General features: G+C 40.3%; 2 protein-coding genes across 9 annotated transcripts; one reads left to right on the forward strand and one right to left on the reverse strand.

The window, feature by feature from the left end:
* Positions 1-2,939: 2,939 nt before the first annotated feature.
* Positions 2,940-17,243, reverse strand: LOC128429898 (uncharacterized). Of its 8 annotated transcripts, none has more exons than XR_008333920.1 (5): positions 9,806-9,860; positions 7,714-7,799; positions 4,669-4,721; positions 4,222-4,581; positions 2,940-4,082 (listed from the first exon to the last, which is right to left on the reverse strand). XR_008333920.1 is itself a non-coding variant. In XM_053415763.1 (5 exons), exons 3-5 carry the CDS (start codon positions 15,772-15,774, stop codon positions 14,795-14,797), a joined length of 756 nt encoding a protein of 251 aa, XP_053271738.1. In that variant the 5' UTR covers positions 15,775-15,781; positions 15,982-16,067; positions 17,101-17,169; the 3' UTR covers positions 14,419-14,794. The 8 variants fall into 8 exon arrangements, 7 of the variants coding, with proteins under 7 accessions (XP_053271743.1, XP_053271742.1, XP_053271740.1 ...); XM_053415763.1 differs by lacking the exons at positions 2,940-4,082; positions 4,222-4,581; positions 4,669-4,721; positions 7,714-7,799; positions 9,806-9,860 and adding exons at positions 14,419-15,141; positions 15,282-15,644; positions 15,729-15,781; positions 15,982-16,067; positions 17,101-17,169; XM_053415768.1 differs by lacking the exons at positions 4,222-4,581; positions 4,669-4,721; positions 7,714-7,799; positions 9,806-9,860 and adding exons at positions 7,021-7,380; positions 7,468-7,514; positions 17,101-17,119.
* Positions 11,529-13,527, forward strand: LOC128430149 (uncharacterized). Its single transcript, XM_053416126.1, has 4 exons — positions 11,529-11,548; positions 11,934-12,010; positions 12,096-12,461; positions 12,571-13,527. Exons 1-4 carry the CDS (start codon positions 11,529-11,531, stop codon positions 12,840-12,842), a joined length of 735 nt encoding a protein of 244 aa, XP_053272101.1. The 3' UTR covers positions 12,843-13,527.
* Positions 17,244-17,375: the final 132 nt, after the last annotated feature.

Below are 17,375 nucleotides of genomic sequence, written 5' to 3' on the forward strand. Positions count from 1 at the left end.
AATACAATCAATGCATAGTGCATTATCTCACCTGCTTCCCCACCGAACATTTCAATTAGTATGAGATAGTATGCCTACTTATATTTTGAGCGTATTTCTTTTAAAAGCATTTGAATTAATTAAAACTCAGCGTAAATGAACGACATGAAAATATGAATATAACAAATCTCCATGACTTCTCCAAAACGTTTGGGATTTTTTTCAAGCACTTTTCCAGGACTGGAAAATAAACATTTAACAATTCCATGACTTTTCCAGGTTTTTCATGACCGATGTCCTCGATCCTTCTCATTACGTTTCGTCCGTAAGAGTCTCTCCGTGCTTTGTCTCGTAATGGCGGTTCAAATTGCAATCCTTAAAAACAGCGATCTTTTCTCCACAAACTAAGCACACGGCTTTCCCATTGACTTCAGTAAATAAATACTTAGCAGTCCATGTCTCGTTAAAAACTCTATCTTTCTTGTTTTAACGTGGGCTGACATTTTTGCGGACTTTAGTAACTCAAATCTCTTCTTAACTCCGTTCGCCAACACATCATCCGCTCGCGGCATTCAGGATCTACGTCAGGTAAATGTTAAAAAAAGGCACCTTCAAAATAAAAGAAATGTTGTTGTATTCTCTGCATGAATTTCACTTATTTACATGTGATTCCTAATATTCCGTTGACCTCACGCGGGCCGGTCACAGACAGCCAAAGGGCCGGATGCGGCCCGGGGGCCATACAATGCCCAGGTCTGCTGTACAGTGTTGTGCGGGCGAGTGTGTGTGTGTGTCCCCAGACATCACACACACACAGGCTCCGCCCTCTCACATTCGCTCAGAGACGCAGAGTGAGATCAGAGCTCGTTCCTGTTAAGCAGCCGGTCAGTGACAAACAAGACACAGTGTTCAAAAACCAAGTTGAAAAGAAAGTACGATGAAGCCTGTCTTGCTATTGGGTTCATATTGAATGAAGGAGGACATGAGGAGTGATTTATTTGAAAAATAAAGAAAAAAATCATAAATACGACGAGGCCCCCTGGTGGCCGAGGCCCTGGGCAACTGCCCGACTTGCCCAATGGGACGCGCCGCGCATGGGCAGGATGATCCCCTGGATCCTGATGCTCTTCATCCTGACCCCCTGTGTCTGAGGTAAGTTCTCACCTTCACTTCATTGCCCATAAACTAAAATAAGCAGATAGTTCAGCTCCTCACTTTTCCCTCTGTCTCTTCAGCAGGAACATTAGTTGTCAATGTGAAGCAGTCTCGCTATCAGGCAGAGGTTGACGACAATGTCACTCTGGAATGGACCTTCACAACTGAAACCCTGAGATCCTCCAACGATCTCTCTATCATCTGTGATCAGACGGTCAACCGGAGAGACTCAAAGATCCTGTATCACCTGCACAAGGGCATCGAGGTCCAAAGGTCTCAGGATCAACAGTTTTCAGGACGAGTCCAGTGTGATGAAGACGTCCTCAGAGAAGGACGCCTCAGACTTCATGTGTCCAGAATCAGGAGTGAAGACTCAGGCCAGTACGTGTGTGAAGTCAACAGGGATCATGATGGAAACTATGAGAAATGTCAACTAGTGGTCATCGGTACGTTGTTTTAGTAGAACTCAGTAGAACAGAAACATAACACTCTGATCTTCTTTATATATTGGATCCTACCATACTTAGCAAATATGGCATCAGAGGGGTGGCAGATCATACTTTAAAGGGATTGTTCACCAAAAAGGATAATTCACTCATTATCTACTCTGTTAAGAACAGAGTAAGTCACACCTTGCTAAGCCCTATGAGACAAACTGTGATTTTGTATATGGGCCATACAAATACAACTTGTTTGTTCAGATAAACATTATAAAATCTAAATTTAACTTAGTATATTAATGATCTTGTCTATGTATCCAAACTGTTAAAGTGTATTCTGTTTGTTTATGACACTATTTTATTTTACTCAGTGAAAGTTTTAACACGGGCCCTTGAAAAGGTTTAAAAAAGAATTGGACAAAATTAAATAATGGTTTGATATCAATAAACGATCAATGAATCTTGAGAAAACAAACTTTAGGAGTTAGTTACAGAGTTAGTTACTTACTTTTTTGAGTAACCGAGGGAAAAACTGTAATGCATCAATCAATATAAAAGGTATTGACATTTTTAGAGTAAAGGAATCTGAGTTTATATGCCTTGAAAAATGTTGTAAATGGCACTTACTTATTGCACTTTGCAGTTTGGCTTATTTAAAAAAAAATGTACCTTCTTGATTGTTGTTGTTCTGGGTTTGATCCCTTCAGGGTCGATGCACTTATTGTGAGTCGCTTTGGATAAAAGTTTCAACTAAATGAAACGTAACTACTTCACTAAATGTAACTGAGATTCTAGGTGTTATGATAGAACATAAATAACATGTGAATTACCCAAAGGTGAAAATATCTAAAACATTGTTTGTTTTACATAAAGCTCAACATTTACTCATTTTAAAGCTTAAGAATGCTTTATTTTGCATTTATAATTAATAAACATTCCTTCAGTTCATGCTGTTTTACTATTTAAAATGATTATTCCTTTTCTTTTCAATGATTTTGAAGGGGGGCGACTCCGCCCCTGAACCCACAATCACATCTGAGGCCTCCATGTTTATTACAGACTTCTTCTGCTTAAAGATAAAACTACCCTGTATCTGCCTTTTAGTCCAGAGTGTTGGTTCTTGCAGGATGAGGACAGAGGAGGAGAGCTATCAAGTTGATTGAATCTGATCTCATTCACTGAGGCTGCTCATACAACTAACATCAATTTGGAGGCAAATGCTGACATCTAGTGGACACTTTTAACTATTACAATAGTTTGAGTTTTTTTCCCAGCTGGAAAATAATACATATTTAATAACTGACCAAACAATGGAAATATTTTATCTGCAGGCTCACATTTAAATATCATAGCAAGGAAAGTCAGTTTTGGTCAAAATACATTTATTTGACATGAATATATACAACATACATATACAATCTATTAAATGTTGTTAAAGTCCAGGGTTTGTATTCTTAATATTCACAAAATGTAAAAAGTAGCTCAGCTCATATATTGACATTACGTTTCATTTAGCTAATGCTTTTATCAAAAGCTACTCACAATAAGTGCATCAACCCTGAGGGAACAAACCCAGAACAACAAGAATCAAGAAAGTAACATTTTCTTCAAGAAAGCCAAACTACAAAGTGCTATAAGTAAGTGTCATTTAAATATTACATCATTTTTTTGTGGAACTAAAGTGTCAGTGTTACAGAGATTTATTTGCAATATATATGATTAAAAAAAAGGACCTATTCGCAGGTAATGTTTATTAGTCAATAGCTGTGAACACAAAGATTAACTCTGAATGAATAGAGAAGTTGAGATTGTGTGTTTTATTTTACTTGAAGTGTAAAGAGAGATGTAGAGATATATTTTGAATAAAGAATCAGACACTGGACAGAAGCTCCTGCCGTCTGTCTCATTCCTTCTCTTGTTTGTAAGTTTTATCTGCTTATAGAATCTCAACCTGAGACACTGACGTAAATGTTCTTAGAATTCTGTCAAATGTTTGTCTGTTCAGATATTAGATCAACCACCAGTGCTTCTGTAGATTTGTTTGCGAATCACCAAAACACATGATGATCTAAATGTTTTATTAATCTTCGAGAGAGAAGAAAAAACATCGGCCTCATTGAAATTATCAAAAACATGGTATTTAGTCAGAGAGCTTATGTAGCTGCTGCTATCGCTCCTGCGAGCAAGTGCTTAAATAGGGAGTTAACAGAGCTAAAAACACTGCTAATAATGTAAATCCTCCAAAAAACCATTCTAATACGTTCGCTTCTGGTGCAGTCTCTGTTTCTACTGCTATTGAATATACTACTGCTATCACTACTACTGCTGCTATCACTACTATTACTGTTATCACTACTTTAGCTACTTTCCTTCCTGCTGCTGCTGCTGTCCCTACTAATATGATTCCTGCTGTCATTACTAGTGCACCAATGAAGACGTAGAACCTTTCCTGACGCAGTGGCTCTGGGTTCACAGTTGGAGTCGTATGTTGTTCCTGAGCAACAGAGGCTGTAAAGGAAAGAAGTGCAAAATTAAAATGTGGCCAATTCAGACTTGAACCTAATTATCTGTTTTCAGTTGCAGTATATTTTCCTGTGCTCATGAATGTCAATCTTATCAAATACTGAACTTTACTGAATCCACTTACCAGTGACATTGAGCCAGCATTGATCTGCACTCAGGTCAGATCCTGTCCTCTCTACACACTTGAACCGGCCTGAGTCTTCAGTCCTGAGTCTGGACACATGAAGTCTGAGTCGTCCTTCTCTGAGGACGTCTCTGTCCCACTGGACTCGTCCTGAAAACTGTTCATCCTGAGACTCCGGGACTTCAACACCGGTATGTAGTCGATACAGGACAGAGACTCTGAGGTCTGTTATTAGGTTACAGATGATAAAGAGTAAGTTTGGGGATTTGTCACTTCTGGTTGTGAACGTCCATTCCAGAGTGATGTTGTCGTTCTCCTCTGCCTGATAGTGGGTCTGTTTCACTTTCAAAAAAGAAGTTCCTGTTGAGGAGACAAAGAGGGAAAGTGAGGACCTGAACTTTCTGAATATTTTAGTTTATGGACGATGAAGTGAAGGTGAGAACTTACCACAGACACAGGAGATCATGGTGATGAGCAGCAGGATCAGGATCATCTTCTCTCTGTGAGAGGACACGAGGTGAAGACTCATAAACTCATGAGCTCAGTAAACCAACCAACCAATATACAGTGTAATGAAAGTGTAATAAAATCTATCATTTTCAACAGCAGGATTTCGTGAAAGGATGAAAACAGCCAAAGTGATTTCACTTTATAAACCTGCAGATAAACCACAGACCAGTATCCTTGCTTCCACAATTAAAAAAAATATTACAGAAAATATTTACCCAGGTTTGACCAATTCATAGATGGATACATTATTTTAACTAGTAGTCAATATAGTAACTGGTGATAAAATGTATTTGCTGTAAATAAAAGTGGGAGTGTCCGCGGCGCAGAGAGCAGCGTTCCCTGAAATCTACAACAACCAATTACAGAGCAGCCTCAGGTCACGTGGTTGTCAAAAGTATCAGGACCCAAATTCACTTTGGTTCAGCCGGCGTCCTGCACCAGGTAATCTGTACGTATAGAAACTAACCAAATACAATATGAAACTTATGTAGAATGCTCACGGGTTCTTACTGTCTACCAGGATAATTGTACGAATAAGCTAATATTATATAATTACACTATGTTAATTAAGTTTTTTTGTTCTCAGGATGTTGGAGGGGGCGGTGCCCCAGTGCCCCATATGACCCAGCTGCCACTGGATCATACCATATATAGCAAATATGGCATCAGAGGGGTGGCAGATCATACTTTAAAAGGGATTGTTCGCGTTGAAGGGGGGCGACTCCGCCCCTGAACCCACGATCACATCTGTGGCCTCCATGTTTATTACAGACTTCTTCTACTTAAAAATAAAAATATCCTGTATCTGCCTTTTAGTCCAGACTGTTGGTCCTTGCAGGATGAGGACAGAGGAGGAGAGTTATCAAGTTGACTGAATCTGATCTCATTCTCTGAGGCTGCTCTTAAAACTAACATCAATTTGAAGGCAAATGCTGACATCTAGTGGACACTTTTAGGTATTACAAAAGTCTGAGTTCGGGTTAGGGTTAGCTGCAGGCTCACTTTTAAATAAAATAACATGGAAAGTCAATTTTGGCAAAATTTAATTTATTTGACTTGAATGGCTCCAGTGCATTGAATTTTAAATATATACAATTGTTCTGGCAATACAAGCAGGTTACATACATACATATACACTCTGTTAAACGTTGTTAAAGTCCAGGGTTTGTATTCTTAATATTCACAAAAGGTAAAATGTAGTTGTTCGCAAACTTAGCTCATGTATTTACATTACATTTCATTTAGCTGACACTTTTATCAAATGTTACTCACAATAAGTGCATCAACCCTGAGGGAACAAACCAAGAACAACAAGAATCAAGAAAGTACAATTTTCTTCATGAAAATTAAACTACAAAGTGCTATAAGTAAGTGCCATTTAAATACTACATTTTTTCAGTGCTACAGTGATTTATTTGCAATATACAAGTAAGATTAACAAAAAGAGATATATTCCCAGGTAATGCTTATTAGTCAATAGCTGTGAACACGAAGAATAACAAGTTGAGAATGTGTGTTTTATTTGACCTGTTTGAAAGAAAGTGTAAAGAGAGATGTAGAGATATATTTAGTGTATTTGGATATTTGTATTAGCAAGAAAACATTTGAATGAAAAGAATCAGACACTGGACAGAAGCTCCTGCCGTCTGTCTCATTCTTTCTCCTGTTTGTACAGGAAATCTTATCTGCTTATAGAATCTCAACCTGAGACACTGACGTAAATGTTCTTAGAATTCTGTCAATGTTTGTCTGTTCAGATATTAGATCAACCACCAGTGCTTTTGTAGATTTATTTGCAAATCACATGTTGATCTAAATGTTTTTATTAATCTGCGAGAGAGAAGAAAAAACATCGGCCGCATTGAAAATATAAAAAATATTGTATTTAGTCAGGTGTCAGTTTGTGACCCTGTGTAGCTGCTGAGGCTGTAAGGCCCGCTCTCTGAATTTACCAACAAAAACCCTAATACTGCCGCTTCTAGTGCACTCGCTGTTGCTACAGCTTTTGAATATACTATTACTATCACTATTATTACCATCAGGATTCCTGCTGTCATTATTCCTGCTCCAAGTGCGATGTAGAACCTTTCCTGACGCAGTGGTTCTGGGTTCACAGTTGGAGTCGTATGTTGTTCCTGAGCAACAGAGGCTGTAAATGAATGAAAGTGCAAAATTAAAATGAGGCCAATTCTGACTTGAACCTAATTATCTGTTTTCAGTTGCAGTATATTTTCCTGTGCTCATTAATGTCAATCTTATCAAATACTGAACTCCACAGAATCCACTTACCAGTAACATTGAGCCAGCAATGATCTGCACTCAGGTCAGATCCTGTCCTCACCATACATTTGAACCGGCCTGAGTCTTCAGTCCTGAGTCTGGACACATGAAGTCTGAGTTGTCCTTCTCTGAGGAGGTCTCTGTCCCACTGGACTCGTCCTGAAAACTCTTCATCTTGAGACTCCGGGACTTCAACACCGTTATGTTGTCGATAAACGATAGAGACTTTGTGGTCTGTTATCAGTTTACACAAGATCATAAGTAGGTTATGAGATTTGTCACTTCTGGTGGCGAACGTCCATTCCAGAGTGACATTGTCGTCCTCCTCTGCCTGATAGTGGGTCTGTTTCACTTTCACAAAAACTGTTCCTGTTGAGGAGACAAAGAGGGAAATTGAGGACCTGAACTTTCTGATTATTTTAGTTTATGGACGATGAAGTGAAGGTGAGAACTTACCACAGACACAGGAGATCATGGTGATGAGCAGCAGGATCATCTTCTCTCTGTGAGAGGACACAGAGGTGAAGACTCATAAACTCATGAGCTCAGTTAACCAACCAACCAACATACAAACTGTGGTATCATGTGAAATACAGGGTAGGGAACCTTCTGTATAGAACACAGGGGACAAGGGAGAGGGGAATAAATGGCAGAGTCCTGGTTTACAGTTTGGTTTGTGAAACAGTAAAAACGAAATTGTACCTCGCTTCGAATAGGAACGTTAAAGCACAACTGTGTGAAGCCTGCTGTGAAACGAGTGCGCAGGGACCGTCCACAAAGTGCAACACCTAAAAAGATATTACAAAAACTTTTCAATAACTATTACAGTGTATTCTCCTTAATATCATGACACAGGTACAGACTCATCTGCTGAGTATGCCACAGTGTTTAATTTCGAAAAAATATATTTTGCATAAGTTCGGGTCACATCATCAACTACAGTTATTGAATATTTGTAATAAAACCTATTTACCAAAAAATTATACAAAACCACATTTTCCCGAACTAAGTAGTGCTGCATAGCCAGCAGGAGACCCTGGACCTGTGCCATGATCTTGTTGATAATATACAGTATTACAGTGAGGTTATTGAATAGTTTTGTAATATCTTTTTTCGTTGTTGCACTTTGTGGACGGTCCCTGGACGGTTTTCTTTCTGATTTATTGATCCAGGAAATCCGAATCTGTGAAAATCTTTCCAACTCTACTGAACCAGCTAACAGGCTAACCCTGTCCCTGAACACAACTTCTCCACTGACTGTGCACTCGTTTCACAGCAGGCTGTCCATTCCCACCCATGTCCGGGTCCATCACGGGGGACGAGCAGGCACCAGGCTAACAGCTGGAGCGACGAGTTAACAGTGACTTCACCTGTCCATCAAGAGATAACTATTCATAATTTCAAACCATCTATATCTATATAATTTAAACGAGTGAGTCACAGTTGTCACGAAGGAAGAACTTAGTGATTGAGACTAAAACCGTTTTTGAACCAGGCTGCAAGTTAAAGCTACAATTTGCTGTTGAGGGGAAGTTCCTCTCTATGAGGCATGTCTGCAGCGACACGGCGCACACACGTGACAGTGTGTGCAGCGGCTGTGGCTGAGGGATAGAGCGGTGGTCCTGCAACCTGAAGGTCGGCAGTTCGATTCCCAGTCTTCCCCATGGGCAAGATGCTGAACCCTTAAGGCCAATGTATGCTTCTGCGTTTTGACGGACACGGACAGATAGGACCGCCCTCTCCAACGTGGAACGCCCTCTCCGTGCCTCTCCGAGGCTCCTCGGAGAGCTTTTCGTGCCGCTCTCATTTTTCTAACTACACGTCGAAATGACGGACAGCCCACGGATAGCACTTGGCTGTGATTGGTCCGCTAACGCCAGCATTTCGGAATGGAAACTTCCTGTTCCATTCCCTACATCACAATAAACAAAAATCACAACTACGACTCTATGATTAATGTGACAAGTGTGTTAAGCCAGCGACGTTGTCCGGCTGACGGTGGCTGGTTAGAGCACTTACAGCATGTGTGTACGGTCACATACGGTTATAACGAACTTTGATAACGGGGCTAGCGGGCTAGCCACCATGCTAACTGCGGTGGGAACAGCGCACAAACCCGCTGACTTTAATCCCACGGCTCTCATGACACTGTTTCTCAAACACCGTCAGGTTAGAAGCAAACACTTGGTAGTAGCTAGTATCGGCTGTCCGTGCTGAATGTGTGTGGAAGCTGGGGGGAGCTAGCTGCCTCCGTGTAGCTTCAAGCTGTTGCAGCTGTTGAATTAGCAACGCAGTTTGGAAACAAGACCGGGGAACCGCTGCGCTAAGACACGATAACAAAAGCATTTTGACCCGCTGGGTGTCACTTTATTTCAGCAAAAACTGTCGCGTCATCAACATCCTTTTTCTGTTACCATCGTTCACTGTGTTTGAGGAGCCGGGAGGACGTAAATAAACCAGCGTGGACTTCTTCTATATACCTCATGAGGTAGGCTTGTCTAAGATCGACTTCCGTTTCGCCATCTACTGTTCTGGCGGTGAATTGTTTTCACAACAAAAAGGCTCGTAGAACTATAAATCAAAAAGGGTCCGTCCGATCCGTCCGTCCGTCATTCCGAAACGGACTCGGAGAAGCATACTGAGGCCTTTAATCCTCATAGAACAAAGTGCTGCTAAGTGACGCACTGTATGAGTGTATGACTGTGTGTGTGAATGGGTTGAATGTACTGTAAAGAGCTTTGAGTGGTCATCAAGACTAGAAAAGCGCTATATAGAGATAAAATAAAATACAAACCTCGTTCACCAGCGTAGTAGTTGTTCACCAGCGTAGTAGTTGTTCTGTGTGTCTGTGTGCAACTGTATGTTTCTACAGTCAGACACACACACGTGCTGCAGACGCTGAAGGGTTGACCAATGAGAAGTGCATGTTGAGGCCGCGCCCAAGGTAAAAATTGTTGAGGCTAGGTTGTCGACATACCGGTCATGACATACCAAGTATGCCCAGCTGCTCTATCTAAGAACGTTCATGGAACCAGATTAGACAATGACAATTAATTTGTGTGTTTAATGGAAGCACAATTTTCTTATTTTATATCATTGTATCAGTTAAAGTAAATCATTGTAAAAAGATAATAAATTATTCATTTAAGGTTTGAAGACTTAAAAAAAATAAAAACTTAGGAGAGTCTATTTATCAGTCCGTACATAGTGGTCCAGAGGTGAGGCCACCACAATCAGATGAGCCATTTGTTCTCTGTCTGATGCTCCACTCAGTTCTTACCTCACAGATAAATTCTAGTTCTAGATATAAATGCCTTCATCCATGCTGATTCATGAAGCAGTGGAAATACTCTTTTAATCAGTTTCAACTTTGAACAAAAAGTAAGGTGTTTATATTTATATTCTTTTTTGTCATTATGTTAAACCTTAGTTTGTGTTTTTCATTGAAAACAAACGCTGAAGACCAAAGAAATCTGTGTCACTTCTTGATTTGTTAATGTGTCTTTTATTGAATTGACTTTGACTTTGCTCGTCTCATATTTGAACATTTCGATCGTATCAATCTGATCAAGGAAACTGTCGAAGTTACAAAGAACAAACCCAGAAACAGAATTATGCTTTAAGAAAACTCTGAACTCCAAAGAGATGAAACACAAACAACAGTTCCACTTCTCTCGTAGCATCTTCTCTTCTCTTACTTTTACATTCTTCTCCTCTTTATTCAACTCTTTTAATGTCCTTTTAAATGTTTACTTCATGTTTGAGCTTATGCTGTGTCTAGTTCTCATGATTACAGTCGATATGTTATGTGACAGCACTATAAACCCAACCCAAATAACATGACTTGTTATTGAAATGTGACCTGTGATAAACCTGCCACGCCTTTACCTGAGCAAACAAAGAACGCATCACAACGCCTGGAACTAATGGTATTACTGGCTGAGTCGTCCTTCTCTGAGGACGTCTCTGTCCCATTGGCCTCGTCCTGAAAACTATTCATCCTGAGACTCCAGTACCTCAACACCTTGTTGTAGATGATACAGGACAGAGACTCTGAGGTCTGTTATGAGGTTACAAATGATAAAGAGTAAGTTTGGGGATTTGTCACTTCTGGTTGTGAACGTCCATTCCAGAGTGACGCTGTCGTCCTCCTCTTCCTGATAGTTGGTCTGTGTCACATGCAGAAAAAATAATGTGAAATACAGGGGTAGCAAAACCTTCTAGAACACAGGGGACAAGGGAGAGTACAGGTGTGTGGGGAAAACCTACAGGAGTGAATACAAATAGAAACAGACTGAACAGATTATCACAGTATGTATATTTTTACTATGTTAAGTTATGTGTACCATTATGTTGAAAACTCAATAAACAGATTGTTTAAAAAAACTAAGTTTCTTATTTTGTCTCATGTTCACAAGGATCAGTTAAAGTAAATCATTGTAAAAAGATAATACATTATTAATTTAAGGTTTGAAGACTTAAAAAAAATTATAACTTCAGAGAGTCTATTTATCAGTATGTATATAGTGGTCAAGAGGTGAGGCCACCACAATCAGATGAACCATTTGTTTTCTGTCTAATGCTCCACGCAGTTCTTACCTCACAGATCAAATCTGGTTCTAGATATATGTTCCTTCATTCATGCTGATTCATGAAGCAGTGGAAATATTCTTTTAATCAGTTTCAACTTTGAACAAAAAGTAAGGTGTTTATATTTATAGTCTTTTCTGTCATTGTGTTAAACCTTAGCTTGTGTTTTTCATTGAAGACAAACGCTGAAGACCAAGATCAAGGAAACTGTCGAAGTTACAAAGAACAAAACCAGTAACAGAATTCTACTTTAGGAAAACTCTGAACTCTAAAGAGACGAACCCCAAACAACGATTCATCTTCTCTCATAGCATCTTCTCTTGTCTTACAAGATGGCGCCGCAATAAATACTTTCTGATTCTGATCCCCTGGATCCTGCTGCTCATCATCCTGACCGCCTCGGTCTGTGGTAAGTTCTCACCTTCACTTCATTGCCCATAAACTAAAATGAGCAGATAGTTCAGCTCCTCACGTTTCCCTCTGTGTCCCCTCAGCAGGAACATTAGTTGTCAATGTGAAGCAGCCCAGCTATCAGGCAGAGGTTGACGACAACATCACTCTGGAATGGACCTTCACAGCTAAAACCCAGAGATCCTCCAACGATCTCTCTATCATCTGTGATCAGACGGTCAACCGGAGAGACTCAAAGATCCTGTATCACCTGCACAAGGGCATCGAGGTCCAAAGGTCTCAGGATCAACAGTTTTCAGGACGAGTCCAGTGTGATGAAGACTTCCTCAGAGACGGACGCCTCAGACTTCATGTGTCCAGAATCAGGAGTGAGGACTCAGGCCAGTACGTGTGTGAAGTCAACAGGGATCATGATGGAAAATATGGGAAATGTCAACTCGTCGTCATCAGTACGTTGTTTTACTAGAACTCAGTAGAACAGAAACATGACACTCTGATCTTCTTTATATATAATCACTGAAGATCTTTTATAAACTCACTGATCACCTTTATTTACAGAGCCCGCTGATCTGCCCAAACCCCAGAGACAAGACGTGACTTCACAACCAGAGGGAGAGATGGGACTGAGCATCCCTCTGTTAGTGGCTGCACCTGTTCTAGTTCTAGTTCTCACAGCAGCTGGGATTACAGCAGCTCTACTGGTCAAACGCCGCTCTGCTTCTAAAACATCTGTTAATAAGACAGAAGAGCTCCTAGCGAGAGAAAAGCTCGGTCACCCAGAGTGTGGACTTCTCTCTGACTCTACGTCTCTTCACCCTGTTGCTCCGTGATCCTGCTCAGGCCTCCTCCCACAATGGGTTGGATAAAACCAGTAGAAGGGTCCGAATCAACAGGAGAGTTCAGACTCATAGTAGCAGCTGGGAGAACCACAGGGTGACCGATGAATTAACTAACTTAAATCTTTAAGGAAGAAATAAACATTAACACTACAGTGATAACTAAATCAAAAACAATATGAAGGCTACATAATATAATAAATATAATAATATATAGTAATATAATAAATAGTGTAATAAAATCTATCATTTTCAACAGCAGGATTTCGTGAAAGGATGAAAACAGCCAAAGTGATTTCACTTTATAAACCTGCAGATAAACCACAGACCAGTATCCTTGCTTCCACAATTAAAACAAATACTACAGAAAATATTTACCCAGGTTTGACCAATTCATAGATGGATACATTATTTTAACTAGTAGTCAATATAGTAACTGGTGATAAAATGTATTTGCTGTAAATAAAAGTGGGAGTGTCCGCGGCGCAGAGAGCAGCGTTCCCTGAAATCTACAACAACCAATTACGGAGCAGCCTGAGGTCACGTGGTTGTCAAAAGTATCAGGACCCAAATTCACTTTGGTTCAGCCGGCGTCCTGCACCTGGTAATCTGTACGTACAGAAACTAACCAAATACAATATGAAACTTATGTTAAAGGCTCACATGTTCTTACTGTCTACCAGGATAATTGTATGAATAAGCAAATATTATATAAATACACTACGTCAATTAAGGTTTTTTTCTCAGGATGTTGGAGGGGGCGGTGCCCCAGTGCCCCATATGACCCAGCTGCCACTGGATCATACCATATGTAGCAAATATGGTATGACGCAGCTGCCACTGGATCATACCATATGTAGCAAATATGGCATCAGAGGGGTGGCAGATCATACTTTAAAAGGGATTGTTCGCGTTGAAGGGGGGCGACTCCGCCCCTGAACCCACGATCACATCTGTGGCCTCCATGTTTATTACAGACTTCTTCTACTTAAAAATAAAAACATCCTGTATCTGCCTTTTAGTCCAGACTGTTGGTCCTTGCAGGATGAGGACAGAGGAGGAGAGCTATCAAGTTGACTGAATCTGATCTCATTCTCTGAGGCTGCTCTTAAAACTAACATCAATTTGAAGGCAAATGCTGACATCTAGTGGACACTTTTAACTATTACATTAGTTTTAGTTTTTTTTCCCAGCTGGAAAAAAATAAATATTAAATGACTCACCAAACAAAAGGAAATATTTTATCTGCAGGCAAACATTTAAATAAAATATCATGGAAAGTCACTTTTGGCAAAAAATAACTTTATTTGACTTGAAAGGCTCCAGTGCATTAGATTTTGAATATATACATTTTTGTCCTGGTAATACAAGCAGGTTACATACATAAATATAAACTCTATTAAATGTTGTTAAAGTCAAGGGTTTGTCTTCTTAATATTCACAATAGGTAAAAAGTCGTTTTTTACAAGCTCAGCTCAAGTATTTACATTTCATTATATTACATTACATTTAGCTGAAGCTTTTATCAAAAGCGACTCACAATAAGTTCATCAACCCTGAGGCAACAAAGCCAGAACAACAACAATCAAGTAAGTACAATTTTCTTCGAGAAAGCCAAACTACAAAGTGCTATAAGAGAGTGATTGATTTAAATACTTCAACATTTGTTTGTGTATGATTTTTGGTCAATAGCTGTGAACACAAAGATTAACTCTGAATGAACAGAGAAGTTGAGAATGTGTGTTTCATTTTACCTGAAGTGTAAAGAGAAATATCGAGATATATTTTGAAAAAAGAATCAGACACTGGACAGAATCTCCGGCTGTCTGTCTCTTTCCTTCTCCTGTTTGTACAGGAAGTCTTATCTGCTTATGGAATCTCAACCTGAGACACTGACGTATATGTCCTTAGAATTCTGTCAAATGTTTGTCTATTCAGATATTAGATCAAACACCAGTGCTTCTGTAGCTGCTGATGCTGTCAGGCCTGCTCTCTGAATTTGATTGACAGAAGCCAGTGTAGATGAGGACACAGGGAGCTGACAGAGCAGCAAACACTGATAACATTATTGATCCTCCCAACAACAATCCTAATACTGCAGCTTCTGGTGCAGTCGCTGTTGCTACGACTATTGAATATACTATTACTATCACTACTACTGCTGCTATCACTACTATTACTAATATGATTCCTGCTGTCATTATTCCTGCACCAAGTAAGATGTAGAACCTTTCCTGACGCAGTGGTTCTGGGTTCACAGTTGGAGTCGTATGTTGTTCCTGAGCAACAGAGGCTGTAAAGGAAAGAAAGTGCAAAATTAAAATGAGGCCAATTCAGGCTTGAACCTAATTATCTGTTTTCAGTTGCAGTATATTTTCCTGTGCTCATGAATGTCAATCTTACCAAATACTGAACTTTACTGAATCCACTTACCAGTAACATTGAGCCAGCATTGATCTGCACTCAGGTCAGATCCTGTCCTCACTACACACTTGTACCGCCCTGAGTCTTCAGTCCTGAGTCTGGACACATGAAGTCTGAGTCGTCCTTCTCTGAGGACGTCTCTGTCACACTGGACTCGTCCTGAAAACTGTTCATCCTGAGACTCTGGAACCTCAACACTGTGATGTAGTCGATACATGAAGGACACTCTGAGGTCTGTTATCAGTTTACACAAGATCATAAGTAGGTTAGGGGATTTGTCACTTCTGGTTGGGAACGTCCATTCCAGAGTGATGTTGTCGTCCTCCTCTGCCTGATAGTGGGTCTGTGTCACTTTAAAAAAATAAGTTCCTGCTGAGGAGACAAAGAGGGAAAGTGAGGACCTGAACTTTCTGATTATTTTAGTTTATGGACGATGAAGTGAAGGTGAGAACTTACCACAGACACAGGAGATCATGGTGATGAGCAGCAGGATCAGGATCATCTTCTCTCTGTGAGAGGACACAGAGATGAAGACTCATAAACTCATGAGCTCAGTAAACCAACCAACCAATATACAAACTGTGGTATAATGTGAAATACAGGAGTAGGGAACCTTCTGTATAGAACACAGGGGACAAGGGAGAGGGGAATAAATGGCAGAGTCCTGGTTTACAGTTTGGTTTGTGAAACAGTAAAAACGAAATTGTACCTCGCTTCGAATAGGAACGTTAAAGCACAACTGTGTGAAGCCTGCTGTGAAACGAGTGCGCAGGGACCGTCCACAAAGTGCAACACCTAAAAAGATATTACAAAAACTTTTCAATAACTATTACAGTGTATTCTCCTTAATATCATGTCCCAGGTCCAGGGTTATCTGCTGAGTATGCCACAGTGTTTAATTTAGAAAAAATATATTATGCATAAGGTCGGGTCACATCATCAACTACAGTTATTGAATATTTGTAATAAAACCTATTTACCAAAAAATTATACAAAACCACATTTTCCCGAACTAAGTAGTGCTGCATAGCCAGCAGGAGACCCTGGACCTGTGCCATGATCTTGTTGATAATATACAGTATTACAGTGAGGTTATTGAATAGTTTTGTAATATCTTTTTTCGTTGTTGCACTTTGTGGACGGTCCCTGCACACTCGTCATTTTCTTTCTGACTTATTGATCCGGGAAATCCGAATCTGTGAAAATCTTTCCAACTCTACTGAACCAGCTAACAGGCTAACCCTGTCCCTGAACACAACTTCTCCACTGACTGTGCACTCGTTTCACAGCAGGCTGTCCATTCCCACCCATGTCCGGGTCCATCACGGGGGACGAGCAGGCACCAGGCTAACAGCTGGAGCGACGAGTTAACAGTGACTTCACCTGTCCATCAAGAGATAACTATTCATAATTTCAAACCTCTATATAATTTAAACGAGTGAGTCATAGTTGTCACGAAGGAAGAACTTAGTGATTGAGACTAAAACCGTTTTTTGAACCAGGCTGCAAGTTAAAGCTACAATTTGCTGTTGAGGGGAAGTTCCTCTCTATGAGGCATGTCTGCAGTAACACGGCGCACACACGTGACAGTGTGTGCAGCGGCTGTGGCTGAGGGATAGAGCGGTGGTCCTGCAACCTGAAGGTCGGCAGTTCGATTCCCAGTCTTCCCCATGGGCAAGATGCTGAACCCTTAATCCTCATAGAACAAAGTGCTGCTAATTGACGCACTGTATGAGTGTATGACTGTGTGTGTGAATGTACTGTAAAGAGCTTTGAGTGGTCATCAAGACTAGAAAAGCGCTATATAGAGATAAAATAAAATACAAACCTCGTTCACCAGCGTAGTAGTTGTTCACCAGCGTAGTAGTTGTTCTGTGTGTCTGCAACTGTATGTGTCTGCAGTGGTAGGTCAGACACATACACGTGCTGCAGATGCTGAAGGGTTGACCAATGAGAAGTGCATGTTGAGATACAGTTCATGACATACCAAGTATGCCCAGGTGACACATTCCTCCTGAAAGAGCATAGTCTGTCAGATACATACCTGGGCTCAGGTGTGACAATGACAATTAATTTGTGTGTTTAATGGAAGCACAATTTTCT

Source organism: Pleuronectes platessa, chromosome 23 (assembly GCF_947347685.1).
Source record: "Pleuronectes platessa chromosome 23, fPlePla1.1, whole genome shotgun sequence".
NCBI lineage: Eukaryota > Metazoa > Chordata > Actinopteri > Pleuronectiformes > Pleuronectidae > Pleuronectes > Pleuronectes platessa.